The sequence below is a fragment of the Colius striatus genome, chromosome 7, assembly GCF_028858725.1.
Source record: "Colius striatus isolate bColStr4 chromosome 7, bColStr4.1.hap1, whole genome shotgun sequence".
NCBI lineage: Eukaryota > Metazoa > Chordata > Aves > Coliiformes > Coliidae > Colius > Colius striatus.
In genome coordinates, this window is record NC_084765.1 from 42,874,136 (window position 1) to 42,889,251 (window position 15,116).

The 15,116-nt window shown below is 41.9% G+C and overlaps 1 protein-coding gene across 2 annotated transcripts in view; it reads left to right on the top strand.

The window, feature by feature from the left end:
* Positions 1-476: 476 nt before the first annotated feature.
* Positions 477-15,116, top strand: part of MEGF11 (multiple EGF like domains 11) — a 197,586-nt gene continuing 182,946 nt past the window's right edge. For both annotated transcript variants that reach the window (XM_061998974.1, XM_061998975.1), the window contains exon 1: positions 477-552. In XM_061998974.1, the coding sequence (XP_061854958.1) occupies positions 492-552 (61 nt within the window). In that variant the 5' untranslated portion in view covers positions 477-491. The remainder of the gene's footprint in view (positions 553-15,116) is intronic.

Genomic DNA, 15,116 nt, shown 5'->3' on the forward strand with positions numbered 1-15,116 from the left:
AAGTAGGAAGAAATCACTCGAGGTTAACTTGGCATTTTGTATACCGAGAGCAGTTTCCACTGTGGTGAGAGCACGCTGTCACACCGGTCTCCGTGGAAGATTCCGTTCATTCCACTGGCGATAACTGACCTTGCTGCTGTGCAGAAATGAATCATTTATTCTGGAAGAAACTCCTTGCCCTGACTTCAGGACTGGGATATGTTTTAAGATAGCAGTCCTAGAAAGGCCACAGTGACTGTCTGTCATGAGTACAGTGTTTATCTTACAAGTTATATTTCAAGTTTCAAAGCAAGTATTGATTTTTTTTATTGTGGCTTTTCGTATCAAAAGCTTTCATGCATTTAAAAATAATTATTGAATGCTATCCTTACTATAATTTAACACAAATATAATTCCAACAGTAGGCATTGATTTTCAATCTTGTCAAATGGCTTTCTGTCTTGCAATTTAGAATAAGTTATAAAACAGCGTATCGAAGAGGACTGAGAACGATGTACCGGCGAAGATCCCAGTGCTGCCCTGGGTACTACGAAAGTGGAGACTACTGTGTCCGTATGTACACAGCTTTCATTCACATCTCACAATGACAAGTCATTTTTGGAGGGGCTCTAGTTGAAACAAATAGGTACTGCAATAACAATACAAAGGGCTGATTTTCAGGGCTGCTCGGAACCTTCAGCTCCCACTGATTTCAGCCAGAGTTGCAGATCCAGAACGGGTCATTTCAGGTATTTGCATTTCAAGCACCAGAGTAAAATTTTGCTTAAATCATTGGGGAGGGAGCTAATCGAGTTCCTGAGTGCTTCCTTGAATCAGACCTTACTTTGGGGAGTAATTTATTCAGGTGTGCACCGATGTTAAAGTATTCAGGCAACTGAGAACGCTCTTAGGAATAAACCATTACACAGTTTAATAAGCACTGTGGAAGTTCTGCTTCTTAACTTTGAAAGTTCTTGCTTCAGGTAAGAACAGCTGAAATCTCATTGTGTTTCATATGGTTCCTGTCAATAATTTTGCTCTTTTTAATGCAAATGTTAGAACTTTGTCTTAATTGCACTGCACAAGGGAATAAAAAGCTCTGGAGTGTGTTAGGTCAGTCTGAGGGGGACAAAAAGCAAAAGGGATCTTTAAGCAACACCTAAAGAGCTTTGTTAATGTAAAATGTGCTGTACATGAATGCCACATGTTTTCAGTATTGCTGCTTTCTGAGTGAGATAGAACACATTTGCTACGCTTTGCTCAGGAGGAGAGTGAAGCTGGGACTCTTGTAGAATGAGATTGAGACAAGAAAAACACAAGGAGGTGGTGAACAGCATCAGAATCTGGATTTTATTGACAGGTTTAGAAAGTCACAGAGTCATTCAAATGTGAACATGGTACAATTATCCAGCTAACTTCAAAAATCTCAATACAGTGCTTTGAAGCTATTTCTAACTAGTTCTGTTGGTGTTTTCACCTGAGTACCTATATTGTACTGTGTTGTAATATATGACCACCTTAAAAACATGAATGGGCCCTGATCTCGTTTTAAATGACCTTTATGCCAATCAGTTACTTTAAAGGGGCTTTGGACTGTGAAAAATTACCAGCCCTTTGAGACAAGGCATTAGAATTAGCCTTATTTTACAGAGGGAGTAACAGTTTGATCTTTTGAAGTGTGAAATGCTGTTACTCAAGTCCTGAAAAGCATTTAATGTCACCTATTGTGTTTGCTAAAATCCTTCCTATGTTAAGTATGTACTTACCCTTAACTGTCTCAGGTGTCAATATAATTTCAGCAATTATTCCACATACTTTTATTACCAACTTGAATTTTGTGACTTCAAATTCCTGTCTGGCACAGAACAAGTTTATTTTTGCTTCTCTCTGTAATCTATTGATTTGTTATTCTTTAATTGCTATACTGGTTGCAACAATAGGAGATCTCTACAGACTTTCTGATTCTTTGAGGATATAAACATTTATTTCAAAGTTCTGCTGCTGCCAGGCAAGTTTTGTCTGTGTAGGATGGAGAAAGAACAGCATAGACCCTACACCAGAGTTTTGCTAATGCTGCACTGACAGCAGGTATCTGACCAGGGCAGGAGTTGCATGTTTGACACAGTCCAGATAATACTCAGATTCTCTCTGTTTACATGTGCATGAGTCAGGTTCTTATATTTCGTTATCTGCATGGCCATAAATGCAAAGTGCATGCCTCAGGGACATTTTCTATCAACCCTTCTTGGGAGATCTGAGCAGCAAGAGCAGCTGAGAGAGAAATGATGCGAAGGAAGTTTTCCATTATGAGTGATCCTGGTACTTGGCCTTGTTGTGCTGATAGCACCAGTAGCCACACAGCAAAAAACAGAAAAAGCAATAAAAACCCCACCTCATCAAAACTCTCTGACCCTGCAACCAGCAGTTTGAAGACACAATAATATTTAGCTGATGTGACCCTTTTTGTGTCATCCTTTCTGATTCTAACACACCAAGCTGTGGTCTCACAGTGGTTTGGTTTGTTTTTCCACAAAACAACCCCAAGCAAAGTCTTCCAGATTTCCAGTCCTCCCAGTTGGCAGTGAGTTCCGTTACTGGTGCCCTGTGTCCGGCAGAGGGCTTGCACTGCATGATCTTCCGAGGTCCCTTCCAACCCTTAAGGTTCTGTGATTACCTTCCCTTTCCCATTTCTTTCTTTTCTTTGAACTGCTATTTTCTGCTCTTTCCTGACAAGGCAGCCCAGTAGTCCTCTCCCACCTTCCTCTAGACATGTCCAGTGCCTGCTCCTTTAATGGCAGCTGCTACCAGAGGGGGGTCAGGAGACGCCACCGAAATCATTCCACGTGCCTGCGCTGTCAGAGGGTGGCAGGGTTCAGAGATGAGCCTGCTTCTGCCAGGCCCCACTGACATGAGGGGAAGGAAGCTCCAGCCCTGCAGAGAAAGTTCTCCCCACTCAGCCAGCCCTTTAAAATCTATTCCATTAGCAATCATGGATGCCACTACAGCACGGCGAGGAGAGAATACATCCCGCAGTGAGTCTGATGATCAAAAGAAAGTTTGATTAAAAAACAGTGTGTAGATTAAAGGCTAATTGGTTCTTCTTTCATTAATAGCAGTCTTTATTTCTTGCAAAAGTTAAATAGCTTTGTAATTAACAGTGACATGTTTAGACTAGAGAACGCTGAGTTTAAATCTCTATTAATGACTGTTTCTTGGCTTTTAAGGCAGAAGTGAAGGCTTTCAGCTGCTGGTTTGATCTTTTCCCTTTTCATTTACTGTTTTTTAAAGGAATGTCAGATATATGTTTTTATCTCTGTCCTCCTGTTGGGAATTTCTAGATGGATTAGGTCTAATACAATCTGCCCTCAGTTCTAAATAATCAAGTCGACCCAGAGCTTCTTGCTCTGCCACTCTTTCTCTGGTGTCGTCTTTGACTGTTTGAGACCCATTTATGCCCCCGAAATGTGAAATTCAGGCACAAGGTCAAATAATTGAAATGGTGAGGTAAGTTATACATCTGGCCAGCCCATTCGTACCTAGGCTAAAAAGTTTTGGGATGTGAAATTGTGTGTGTCAGTATAAAGGGTTTGGGATATGTTTGGCTTGTAATGGCATTCAAAAAGCACCACCTGAAAAATGCTGCAAATGCACCTCTGCGTTTTGTCCCCTCGATGTTTTGGAAACGGTTGTTGCCTTTCTGGTAGTTTTGCAAAACTATTCCCCTTCTCTGAATATTCTTCTACATGAAGAAGCTTTTCAGTGAGCTGTCCCTGAAAACAAACAGCATAGTCTGGGCTGTAAATCAGAGCAGCTATGATTTACTGCACTTTGTATGCTAAGGTAAGCTTTTGGCAGAGCAAATGCATAAACTGCAGAAAATCTTTTCTTAAACAACCACAGGGTTCAACTGCCCTTCAAGGTTTTCATAAGGATGCCTTAAAATTATAGTGCCTAGATTAATATCTGTGGTAGATAAAGCATCTCTGAATACTTTGCTGCTCAAAAAAAGGAAAAAGAAAAATAACATGATCTGGCTCTTTGGTGATTTTTGCTGTTTGAGTAGATGGGAATTGAGTACTTCCCTTTAAGATTATGTCAGGTGGAAAGATCTCCTGTGTACTAAATGGATACATTTTTGTCTGATAGACCAATGCTTTGTTCAGTCTGTCCATTTTAATCTTATTCTTGCTCAACAGATTTATATAAAAGAGACATTTCTTCTAGATAGCAAAGGGTCAGAGGCCCGAGCATCAGACAAAAGGAAGATGGGACAGCGAGCAGCATCTACTTATATCTGACTCTTTGACAGAAAACAACTGTGAAACAAAGTTGGGAATTCACCTTTTCTTCATAGATTGAGATATTTTAGCTTTTAACAGTGTCATTTTTCACTCTCACACCTTACACTCTTTTCCTAATGTATAAATCTATGCAATGTGACAGGATGTAATAATGACAGGATTAGGGCTTTAACAATCTTATTTGCTGCCATTTATCTGTCCCTCAAACCTGCCAAATTCCAGTAGAGTTATAGATTGACCATTTCATGGTTCTTTCCTTTCTTGGCCAAGTTGGTTTTGATCTCAGGTTGTTTCTCAACATTCAGCTTTCCACACTGCAATTGCCATGACCACCACCAGAGCTTCTTGACCTTCATAAATCTTTTTAAAGGGAAATCCTTGGTCCCACTGGGTGAGTCTCAGTTTGCCATGTAGATGGTAGTTCACTCAGGCCAGAGGTTAGGGACAGTGTTATATTTGCATGTAGTTACTTACCCATCTTTTCAGCCAGCCTACCCCTGACACCTTTAAAGAATTCAAAAAACAAGTGAGAACCGCTGAGATTATGCAAATTAGGGGCCAGATTCATTTCAGGGGCTTAAATCACCTTTCATCAGTCCTGTAACTCCACAGCCACGCCAGCTTCATGGTGTGGTGTATGCTTTCATATTGCAGCAATATGCACATTCATACCTCAGGATCACACTCAGATTTCAAGGCTGCATGTCTAGCGTAGTTTTTTTGTAAGCTTTGAAAAAGCTGCCTTATTGGAGCCATATGGCTAGATTGTTAAACATCTGTACCATAGGAGTAACAATTCTAAAGCTTCCTGCCATCTGGATGAATTACAAGACGTGCAATTGGATGCATATGTTCCAACAGCACACCGACACTGCGCTGGAGTGTTCTCACCATGAAAAGAAAAAGAACGGCTTACATGGTCGGTGCAAAAGTTGTCCACTCTTAGAAAATGTTGAATCAGGGGCTTAGACCTCTTGAATATTCATAATGTTTGCTCATATGTCAGATCTGTTGGTTATTTTCCTGTATAAGGCAGTGACTCATTAGCATTTTAGCAGAGATGTTGCCTTCCCCCTCCTCACCTCATGTTTAAATTCCTCGTGGTGAGCATTCCTGCAACTTAAAAATATATTGTTTGAAAACTGATGGTCTTAGAAAATACTTCTTTCTTGCCTTTATAGACACACATAAAAGCTGGTGCTGGTGCCTTCTGCAAGAGCCTCACTGCCTTACATTATTCAGCTACGGCATTCTGTACATCAATAATGCAACAGAAATTAAGGGAAATGACAGAGCAGCACATAGATACTTTGTATCAGGGGACATCCTTTTTCTCTTTCTGATTTGGGATGTACAAGTGAGAGAAAATGCTATGGAAGGCCATTCTGCATATAGTGTTATTAATTATACAGTTGAAATGACAGTAGGAGCCACTTTGAAATTTCTCCTTTCATGTGTGTCTGAGATGACTCCAAACATCTTTTTCCCTGAAGAACATGGGGAAAATAATTTGGATCCTTTCCCACCAGGGGGTCAACTTGCTCAGGAATGAGAAAGTGTCCTCCTAACAACAGCAGTCGCAGTCATGGTCATAGGAGCAGCAACACTCTTACCCCAGTGTGGTGACTGGGAGGAATCCCCGTTTTCTATAGAATGAGCAGTGGGTTGACAGGAGAGCAACGGATGGAGCTTGACACAGAACTGGTTACCTGCATTCAACTTCTGCTGCCATACTGCAGCGTGTAACCTAGGAGCCACGTACCAATGTCTAATACACCCTTTTACAGAACACAACAGAGCAGGCCACAGTTCTGCAAAGACCTTCTTCACTTCTTCATTCTGAGCATCCTGGGAGCCAGGTGTATGTGCACAGGCATACCAGCCTTATAGGTAGGTCAGTTTTGTGACCTGGATGAAGACACTGGGTCACTGTTTAGCCTAAAGGCAGTGGAGAGACCTCTTTGATGGGAAGGTGAAAAAAATCAATTCTCATCTCCCATCCATCATTTCATTACTGCAGTCAGCTTCTAGGTGCTGGTGGGTTTGCAAAGATGCTGGTGAGGAATAGGAATGAAATCAGGACGGACTTTGGAAGAAATGCAGTAGAAGGAGGAGACAGAAAATGTTCATACAAAGCAATGAAAATAGCATGAAGTTGGGAGAGTGTGCTGAAGCTATATAATGTCCCAAGGGGCTTAATAAATATCAGAGGGAAAATTATGCAGGCATTATAGTTAGAAAAAGGTTTAGACTGTTGCTAGCATAGCAGTAAAAAAAGCTCTTCTGGTTGCTTTAGGCAATCTCAATTGGATCAGTATAAAAGAATACTGGGAATGTAGACAGAGAGGGAGGCACTGGATCCAGAGCTACTCATAGTATTCATGCTAATGGATGCCTGGAAGCTTCAGCAGGATCAGAAAAAAGGAAACAAGAATCATAGATGTGAGTTCATTGTTGAATTAAAGAAAGAGACATGCCAAAGTTTAGTCCACTAATTTCCCCACTTTTGGCAGAGAAGTTGGTCCCCAGCTGCTGTAAATCAGCACAGACCCACCATGTTCAAATGGACATCTTCAGTTACTTCATCCTCACTTCCACATCTTCTTTAAAGTCTCGATTCCTTCTCCAGCTTTAATGCACTTCAGTGTTGTTAGTGCTGATCTGGAACGGTGGGGAGGACAGCGATGGTAATCCACAAGAGCTTCTGTCTCAGACCTTCCTGTGTTGCTGGGATCCATCCACTTGCACAGACTTACAAAAGCAGATTGTATCCATGCCAGACAAGACTGAGCTGGTTTTGAGGATGTGTAGAGACAGGACATTTGTCATTTATCCAGTGGTGAAGGAACTCCAGAATACTGAGCCCCAAGTTCATTCTCAGTCCAGATGTGTGGGGAGCTGGGCTGACTTACTGAAATCAATAGGATCAGAAAGAAGACAGATGTGTGAAATGAAACATGCCTAAAATGGAAGTTATTTTCTCAACCACTCCTTTACATCCTTCTCCCAATTAATAGATTTATTTCTCTTATGCTCTGAAGAAGTTTTAAAGCCTGTTAGAAAAAGACTGAGAGGAAAGAAGGTCACTAAATCTAGATGGCCTTTAAAGAGAGCTTCTGATGTACCTACACAATCTGAGATAGTGTCTTTTTTCACTTCTGTTCTATTGTTGTTTTCTCTGGCTGTGACCTTCCCCTGGCCAGTTCCAAAGTCTTTGTCCTACATTTATTCTAGATGTCTGGGAAGCCATTGGTCAGATATGAGAGACCTTTCTAAGGCCAAATCCTTGCTGACTGAGAAAAAGAGCATGTTGTTGTAAGGCATGGAATGTCTCTTTGGTTAGTTAGGGTCATCTGCCTGGTTATGTCCCTTCCCAGCTTCTTGCACACCCCCAGTCTATTCACTGCTGGGGGGCAGCAGTGTCAGACACACAGAAAGCCTTGATGCTGTGCAAACAGCAAACAGCTAAAATATTAGCAATCATCAGTGTTATTTTGGTTGCAAATCTAAAACACAGCCCCATCCAAGCTGCTGTGAAGAACATTAACTCCATCCCTGCCAGGCAGTACATACAGCCACACTCTAGTTAATAAAACTCACTCATCAATATTATCTTCATGAAATCTCCTAATGGCTTTTATCCCCAGTCTTTCCAGCTCTTAATTTCAGTAGTGACAGGGGATTACTTTGAAAGCTGGTGTGAATCACTCCTTTCCAGTGTTTTTCACGCAGTTCAGAACCTTGGAAAGGACGACCCAGTGCTGGCAGTTGTCTGGGCTGGCTGAGGGTTCGTGGGCTTTGCTTCTGCCACCCTCTGGTCTCTCAGACGTTTATAGCAACAGCCGTGAATACCCTAAATACGTCAACGTGAGCAGGCAGGAGGAGGCATTTGGCTACTTGGATACATTTACTTACGGCTCAGCTATTCCCCATCTCCTCTCTCAGAGGAATGAGCCTGGCTGGAAGCACTTGGCAGATTGAATTTGGCCCCAAAGCTACACGTTAGGCTGAAGTATGCTGCTTTCAGCATCTTCCTGAGCATAATGTACATTGCTTTTGTGTGAACTTTTGGAACATGGCTCTAATTATTACTTTCTTCTAGCAGTCCCTCTTAAAAAGACCAGTGAATCCCACCTGAGCCTGCCATGTGAAATACCATGCCAAACTAGTTGTGTTTTCCCACGTGCTGGCTAATACCTGGGAGTGGGTTTACTGGGTGCAAAGTTGAAGAGGTTGTAGTTCCCTTTGTTCCAAATTAGCTTTGTCTTGTATGGTATTTGTTCCATATCTCATGGTAAGAGAAAGATATATCATTCCACGGCTTGCCATTTGCTTTTGCAGCTGCATCCATTTCTGATGAATATGGGATAGCCTATAAAAACAGACCAGCCACTCTGCAGCTTGATGCAAACAGAAAGCACTCTGTTATGAAACAAGCCTTCAACATTTGTAGCAAGCGATCACATATGTTGAAATAAAAAGTACTTACAACTCTGAAGTGTAAATCATTTAAACCAAAGTGTAAAAATATTAAGATGCCAAGTTGTTCAGAAGTTCACTGTGGTACTGTGGAAAAGAAGTCACTCCTTCCTATTGAAACCATACATTTGCACCAGGAGCCTGGCTTTCAGAGGTGTTGAATGCCAGCCTTTCCATCAGCCTGGCTGAGAACTGTGGATATACACCATTTCTAAGTAGTGTCAACACCTCAGCAATAATAAATGTCAGCTGCTGCTGTTGAAGTAACAACTGATCTGCAGACTGAGTGGTGCTTTCACGTGGATGTACTAATTCTTCCTGGAGCTCTATGTAGCAAAGCACCTTCCTGAGACGTGGGCAACACTGAAGCAAAACTGTATGAACTGTTCAAAGGGCAAAAAGCCCTAAACCAACAGTGTGATAGGGCAAAATGGATAGCAGGAGAGAACTAAAAGTGACCCAAGTGCACATAGAAGGCAATTTGAGGTTTGCAGTAAAGTCAGCAAATCAGTGCTCATTTTTGGTTCCCTAATTGTTGTCAGTGAAAGGAGAAGATGATGTCGGCTGATAGCTTGAAAAACATCTGTTAACACTTCATACCCTAGTACAGTGCAAGAGTATGAATCACATATCAAAAAGGCTAATCCGAGACGGAGCTCTCCTAACCAGCCAAGGGTACTTCCTTTAGAACCAGACATTCTTTGACTGTGTGCAGACATTATCTTCTTTCTGTTGGAGGATTACAGCATTCCACTTCATACTGTTGTATTGTTGCACGTGCTTTTTCACTTTAACAAAGGTTCTTTAAGTCTCCCAAGGGAAATTTTTCGTGATACTCCAGTCCATTGCAGATTTGATCACAGAACATTTTTGAATCATTTATCTTAAGCTCAGTATTTCCAGTATAGGAATTCACTTCTGCAAACCTCACTTTCTCTGCTGCAGTAAACTAAGAAGTATTTTCAATTTATTCAATCCCAATGCTTTCCTTTTCATCAAGATTTTCCCTTTCTGAATACTATGATTTACTTTTATTACTGTAATGCCTAGAAATCCATGTGCAAAACCACTAGAAGATAGCCCTACTTAAAAAAGCATACAACTTTAGGATGTAAATGTCCAAAAAAAGAGGATTTTTTTTCCCTGATTAAAAAGAAAAAACTGTGTATGAAATGTGTTACAAGCAGACTTGGGAAGAAATGATGCCTGGTAGTCAGTGTAACAAGGAGGAAAAGAAGGCTTTCAGTTACAGCAGTGTAGTGCCTATGGGAGCTCTGCTGAAGCAAGCCACTGGTACATATCTTGGCATCTGAGCTCACTACCTCTGCATTCACAGGTGTCATGTTTTAGAGAAATCTGCAGTTTAAACAGGAACTCTTTAGAAAGCATTATTAAAAGCATCAATTTTGCTTTCTGTAATAGTTTTGTTTATGCAAGTACTCTGTAACATTTAGCTTATGGCAAAGGGCAGACATCATCAGTAGCTTTTCATAATACAGATAAAAGTTTTCATTCCCAGCTTCCATCTTCTGTTTGCAAGCAACAGTGCTTCTGCAGGGGGGCTGGACTCGATGGTGTCTGAAGGTCCCTTCCAACCTCGACCATTCTATGATTCTATGAACTGCGAAGTACATTTTAGCACGTCTCATTAGGGAAAAGTTTCTCTAGATGCTTAGATATAGCTATGAAATTGGAAATAACCTTAAATCTGCTGACCTCCTGCAATTTAGAGTTGGTTACAGAAAGTTTAAACTACTGGCTTGTGATGAGAACCAACCCCCATAATTATACAATAATAATGATACCATAATTTGTTCCCCGTGGCCTTTATTGCAGCTCTTTTCAGTAAGTTGCTCTGAGACACATTGCTATGGTTTCTTTCAAAAGGTGAGAAAAATGAAAAGCATCTGCATTTAAATTCATCCCCAGCAATGTTAGTGTAGCTTATCTATTAACATGATCTTCAAACAGGCTGTTCTTCTATCCCTCATTTCATTGGGGTGACCTTCATTTGCAGTGTGGGGCTTGATCTTCAGTGAAGTATGAAACGTGTTAGCCCTCTAGGGCCCATGCCATCTACTAGCCTGGCCTCAACAACAGGTTTGCCTTTAGGAATTTTCCATATTCATCCTATTTGGGTGAGAAACAAAGAAAGGATTTTATTAGATTGGCTTTAAGAAATTTGGAATAAGAAAGAAGAAGGATTTTGTTTGAAAAATCAATGTTTTCTTCAGTGTGGTACAAGACTAAAATGTGTCTTGGAGAACTGGTGTAATTTAGCTGTATTAGGTGTTGCACGCTCAGCAAAGATAGCCAAAAGTATCATGCAGTCCAGATGTCTTCATCTATCTACTTTTGATCTTTTAGGAACAACATTTGCGATGCACCCATCCTCACTCTTACACACAGCACATACTCTCTGCCTATGGAAATCAATCAGCGGTGGAGCGGTGTCGTTTACTGACAGCAAAGAGAATTTTCTTGGCAGCAGACCCACAATTCAGGGCAAGTCAGTAATCAGGGAGCTATGGATGTGTGGCAGTGCTACCAGATCCAAAAAGAAATGTTTCACAGGAACAGTAATGTGATGGAATTTGTATACAAAGAAATTCACTTAAATGCCCCGAGTGAGTAACCTGTAGCAAAATACACAAGGGCTGTGATGTTGGGGGGATTTCCAGAGAAGAAGTTCAAGATGGCTTGGTTATTTTACTAGACTCTCTAGACCAAAGCCTTGCTCATGTCTCTCTGCAGCAGCTGTGAGAATCTTGCCCTTCTTATAAATGGTGGGATTTTCGTATAATAGCCCGTTTTCTTTAACATTGTCCTTATATGCTGCTTCTATCACTGCTTAAATCAAACAGCTATTCAAACAGCATTGGAACCCATACATTCTGAGTGATACAGTCACAGTAAGAAAGCAGAGGTACCTGTGACATGAGGAAGGCAGCAGTAATATACTAGTGAAATTTCTATAGTGAGTCTCACTGGGCTCGAAATGGCATCCTACAGCTGGAGAGTTTCACACAGCTCTGCCCTGTGTGATGATGATTTCGACTGCTCTGGCAGGGGGGTTGCACTGGGTGATCTTCTGAGGTCCCTTCCAGCCCTTAAGATTCTGTGATACAGCTACTTACCTGTTCATCTGTGGTTTAGTTGTCACCTTCCTCAGTTGCAGGGCACTCCGTGTTGCTCCAGTCTTCTAATGATGGAGATGTTTATTTGTTCTGATTAACACTTTCAGCTAATTTCTGATTCTGTACTTTGCAACTGGCAGCTCACTTTCCCTTCCATCACAAGTCCCAGGAGAGCCCAGACTGCAGGCAGAGTTACCCATACCTCTGAGTGGAGAACAGCATTCCTTCAGCAGCCTGTTGACTGTAGGTTGGTGCTGCCTGCTCTAACAGGTGCTTTGGCCTGTCAAGAAATCAGTTCCCTCAGGCACAAACAAAAAAAATCCCCTGAGGTTAAGAACAGAGTGACTGGGGAATACTTCCACTGCTTTTGGCACAGGAGAATTGCTGCTTCTCTCTTTTGTCCTCATAAAACCTGGAGCCTTTTGCTGGCAAATCAGTTTGTTGTGGTGGAGTAAGGTCTGCTGGATCACGTACCCAGAGGCTGAACGACAACGCCTAAGAGTAGATGTTAATATTTCTGCATTACTTAGAAAGAGATAGTAATGCTCTTTCTAAAGGTGCAATATAAAGCACAATTTGCAGACAAATTGCCATTAAGTTTGCTGGTTGGATGAATCGAGTTCCAGCAGAAAATTAGCTAGCAAAAATGTATTTTCTACAAATTGCTGGAAAGAGTTGGTCAATTTACCAAAACGGGAGGAGGAGGCAGAGGGCAGAAGAGGGGAAAAGCTTTCCTGGGTCAGAGATTCTGCTGTGCTGATTCAGGTTCTCTCTTAACCTCATTAACAGTTTGAACTAGTGATAATGATTGTTTTGAACCCTACAGTGAGGCAATGGGAAATCGTTTACCAGAAAATGTAAATGCTGAAATGATCCCACAGAATAATATTGTATTAGAGCATTGAGCAGCAGAATTGATCTCAGCATAAATCTTTTCTCTCAACATGGTAGAATGCAACGATTACTTCTACTTGAAGCAGTGGCAGGAAACGCCCCAAATCAATTGCAGGCCTTGAAGGATCAACAGTTACCAGTACTTAGCACATTTCCAAGGAGTTCTTTACAGGCTCGGGTTCATTTGCTGTGATGGCAGTGAGACAGACTGAGTCTTAGGAACGTGTGATTTACCTCAGAGTGGTCAGGGTTCACCTGCAGGTGGAATTTTTCGCGGCACTCCACAGAGCAAGCCCAAGTGCTGGTGTCTCATGATCCCTGTGGAGCACTGGAGGGGGAGCAAGAGACATCCCCACACAGAGTCATCTCTAACCTTGGTCTGAGCTCTTCCCTTTATGTGTGACGTCAGTCCTGAATCTGTTGAAATCAGACAGATGTGTTGTCTTCATTTCAAGATCTGCCTAGTTCTTAAACTCCCTCATGCCTTTGCAGTCATTCCTCTTGCCAGAGCTTGGCTGTGGCTGTATCTACAGAGTAACAGATTAGTGTTGCTTTTACCCAGCCTCATAACCTGTCCCTTATCAGGGCAGATGCACTTCAGTGCTCAGAGTCCTGAGACGCCCTCTCACCGTTCCCTTTCTGTGCTTTCGAGTACTGCAAAACTCATGTTATTCACACAGCCAAAGATACAAAGCGTTTCAGCTTACTGACCCCAGTTCTGCTCTTCTGACATTTGCTACTCCAGGGAGGCTGCTTTTCAGCTCTCATTGAGACATTATTAAATGGTAAGTGCTATGTCCCATTCCCTCTCTCTACCAGAACAGATGAAGCCAATGGGGCATCAAAATGACACAAAGAGTCTGTTAAATGTGTGTCTCCCATTGACCTCTCCTTTTGCAAGGCCCTTCTTCTCTATTACAGTGGCTGGCACTATTTTATGGTCACTGGTGCGATGCCATTCCTGTCTCAGGGATGTGCTGCTCCAGCTCAGCTCTTCCTTGGAACCAACCAAACTGCAGTTCCAAAAAGAGCACCACCAGTCTTGCCTTTCTCCAGACACACAGAAAACATCACTCTCTTTTCTACATTGACCTTCCCTCAGCACAGTTTAGTTCCCTCACCACTCCCAGAGTAAAGCCTGGAGCAGGCAATAGATAGCAACATGGAACAAACTAGATTAAACTGGGAGCTTCCCTCCTGTGAGGGACTTGAGAGTCTGAAATGCTGAGGTCTGGCTGGAATTATTGTAGGACCTGTAAACTAGCCCATGCCATCTGCCTGAGACACATCTGCCGTGTGGGAGTCAGGTGAGATGCCCTGTGTTCGCCTTCTCATTAGTCATCAGAGTCCTAGATTGCCATTCGTCTGGTAACAGAAATCTGAGCTGGACCTATGATGGGTTTTATGCTTATTAACAAATCTTCACCTCCTAGCAGATTCATGTAGGGGTTTGCTGATATTTTGTCAATGATGACACTGACAGATGTCAGATTCTGCTCCTGGGAAAAGACAGAATCCTCAAAATGTATCTTCTTTTACTTCAGGCATTCACAAGTCATCTCTGGCACAGCCTGCTCCCTAAGCTTTGCCAAGGTGTCAAGTGTGTGGATAACACAACTTAGCTGCTATCTTGAACAGATCAATAGCTCACTGAGGCAATGGTCAGAGACTCTCTGTGTCCCAGACGACAAGAGAGACCATTGATTCTGTTCTGATTGCATAGATGCATAGTCTCTAATCACAAATCACCTAAAAATGTGATGGAATTGCACCTACAGGAAGAGGAGTTAATCTTGTGACCCGCTGCTGTTATATGATCCGCATCAGTCTCATCTTTCCTTTGTTCACATTGGTCTCCTTGGCATTGTATTTTTTTCATCAGTACTTTCATCAGGTACCAAGAGGGAGATGAAAACGAAAGGTTGCCATACACTGAAACAAGAAATTGCTCAATGTCAGTGCAGGCTTTGAGATCTCTTCATATCTTCATCTATTAAAGCTGCTAAACCCTGCATTAAAGTGCTATCCAAGGTGATAAATTAATGGATGTATCCTGAGTGATGACCACAGAAATAGACATTAAGCAATGCAAAGAACTATTATCCCACTTCACTGAAACAATTATCCAGGCACCCATCTGATCAGTGTGATGGAAAGTCAGTGATTTAGAGAGGGAATCTTCCATTCCACAAATAAGCAATAACCTAAGATTGAGGAAAACCTACCTAGAGGCATGAGCTGTAGTCATCTTTCTTCTGCTCTCCAACCTTTCTTTTCTGAGCACATTCTGTGAGAATCTAGCCAAAAGCTGACTACAGGCTTATCT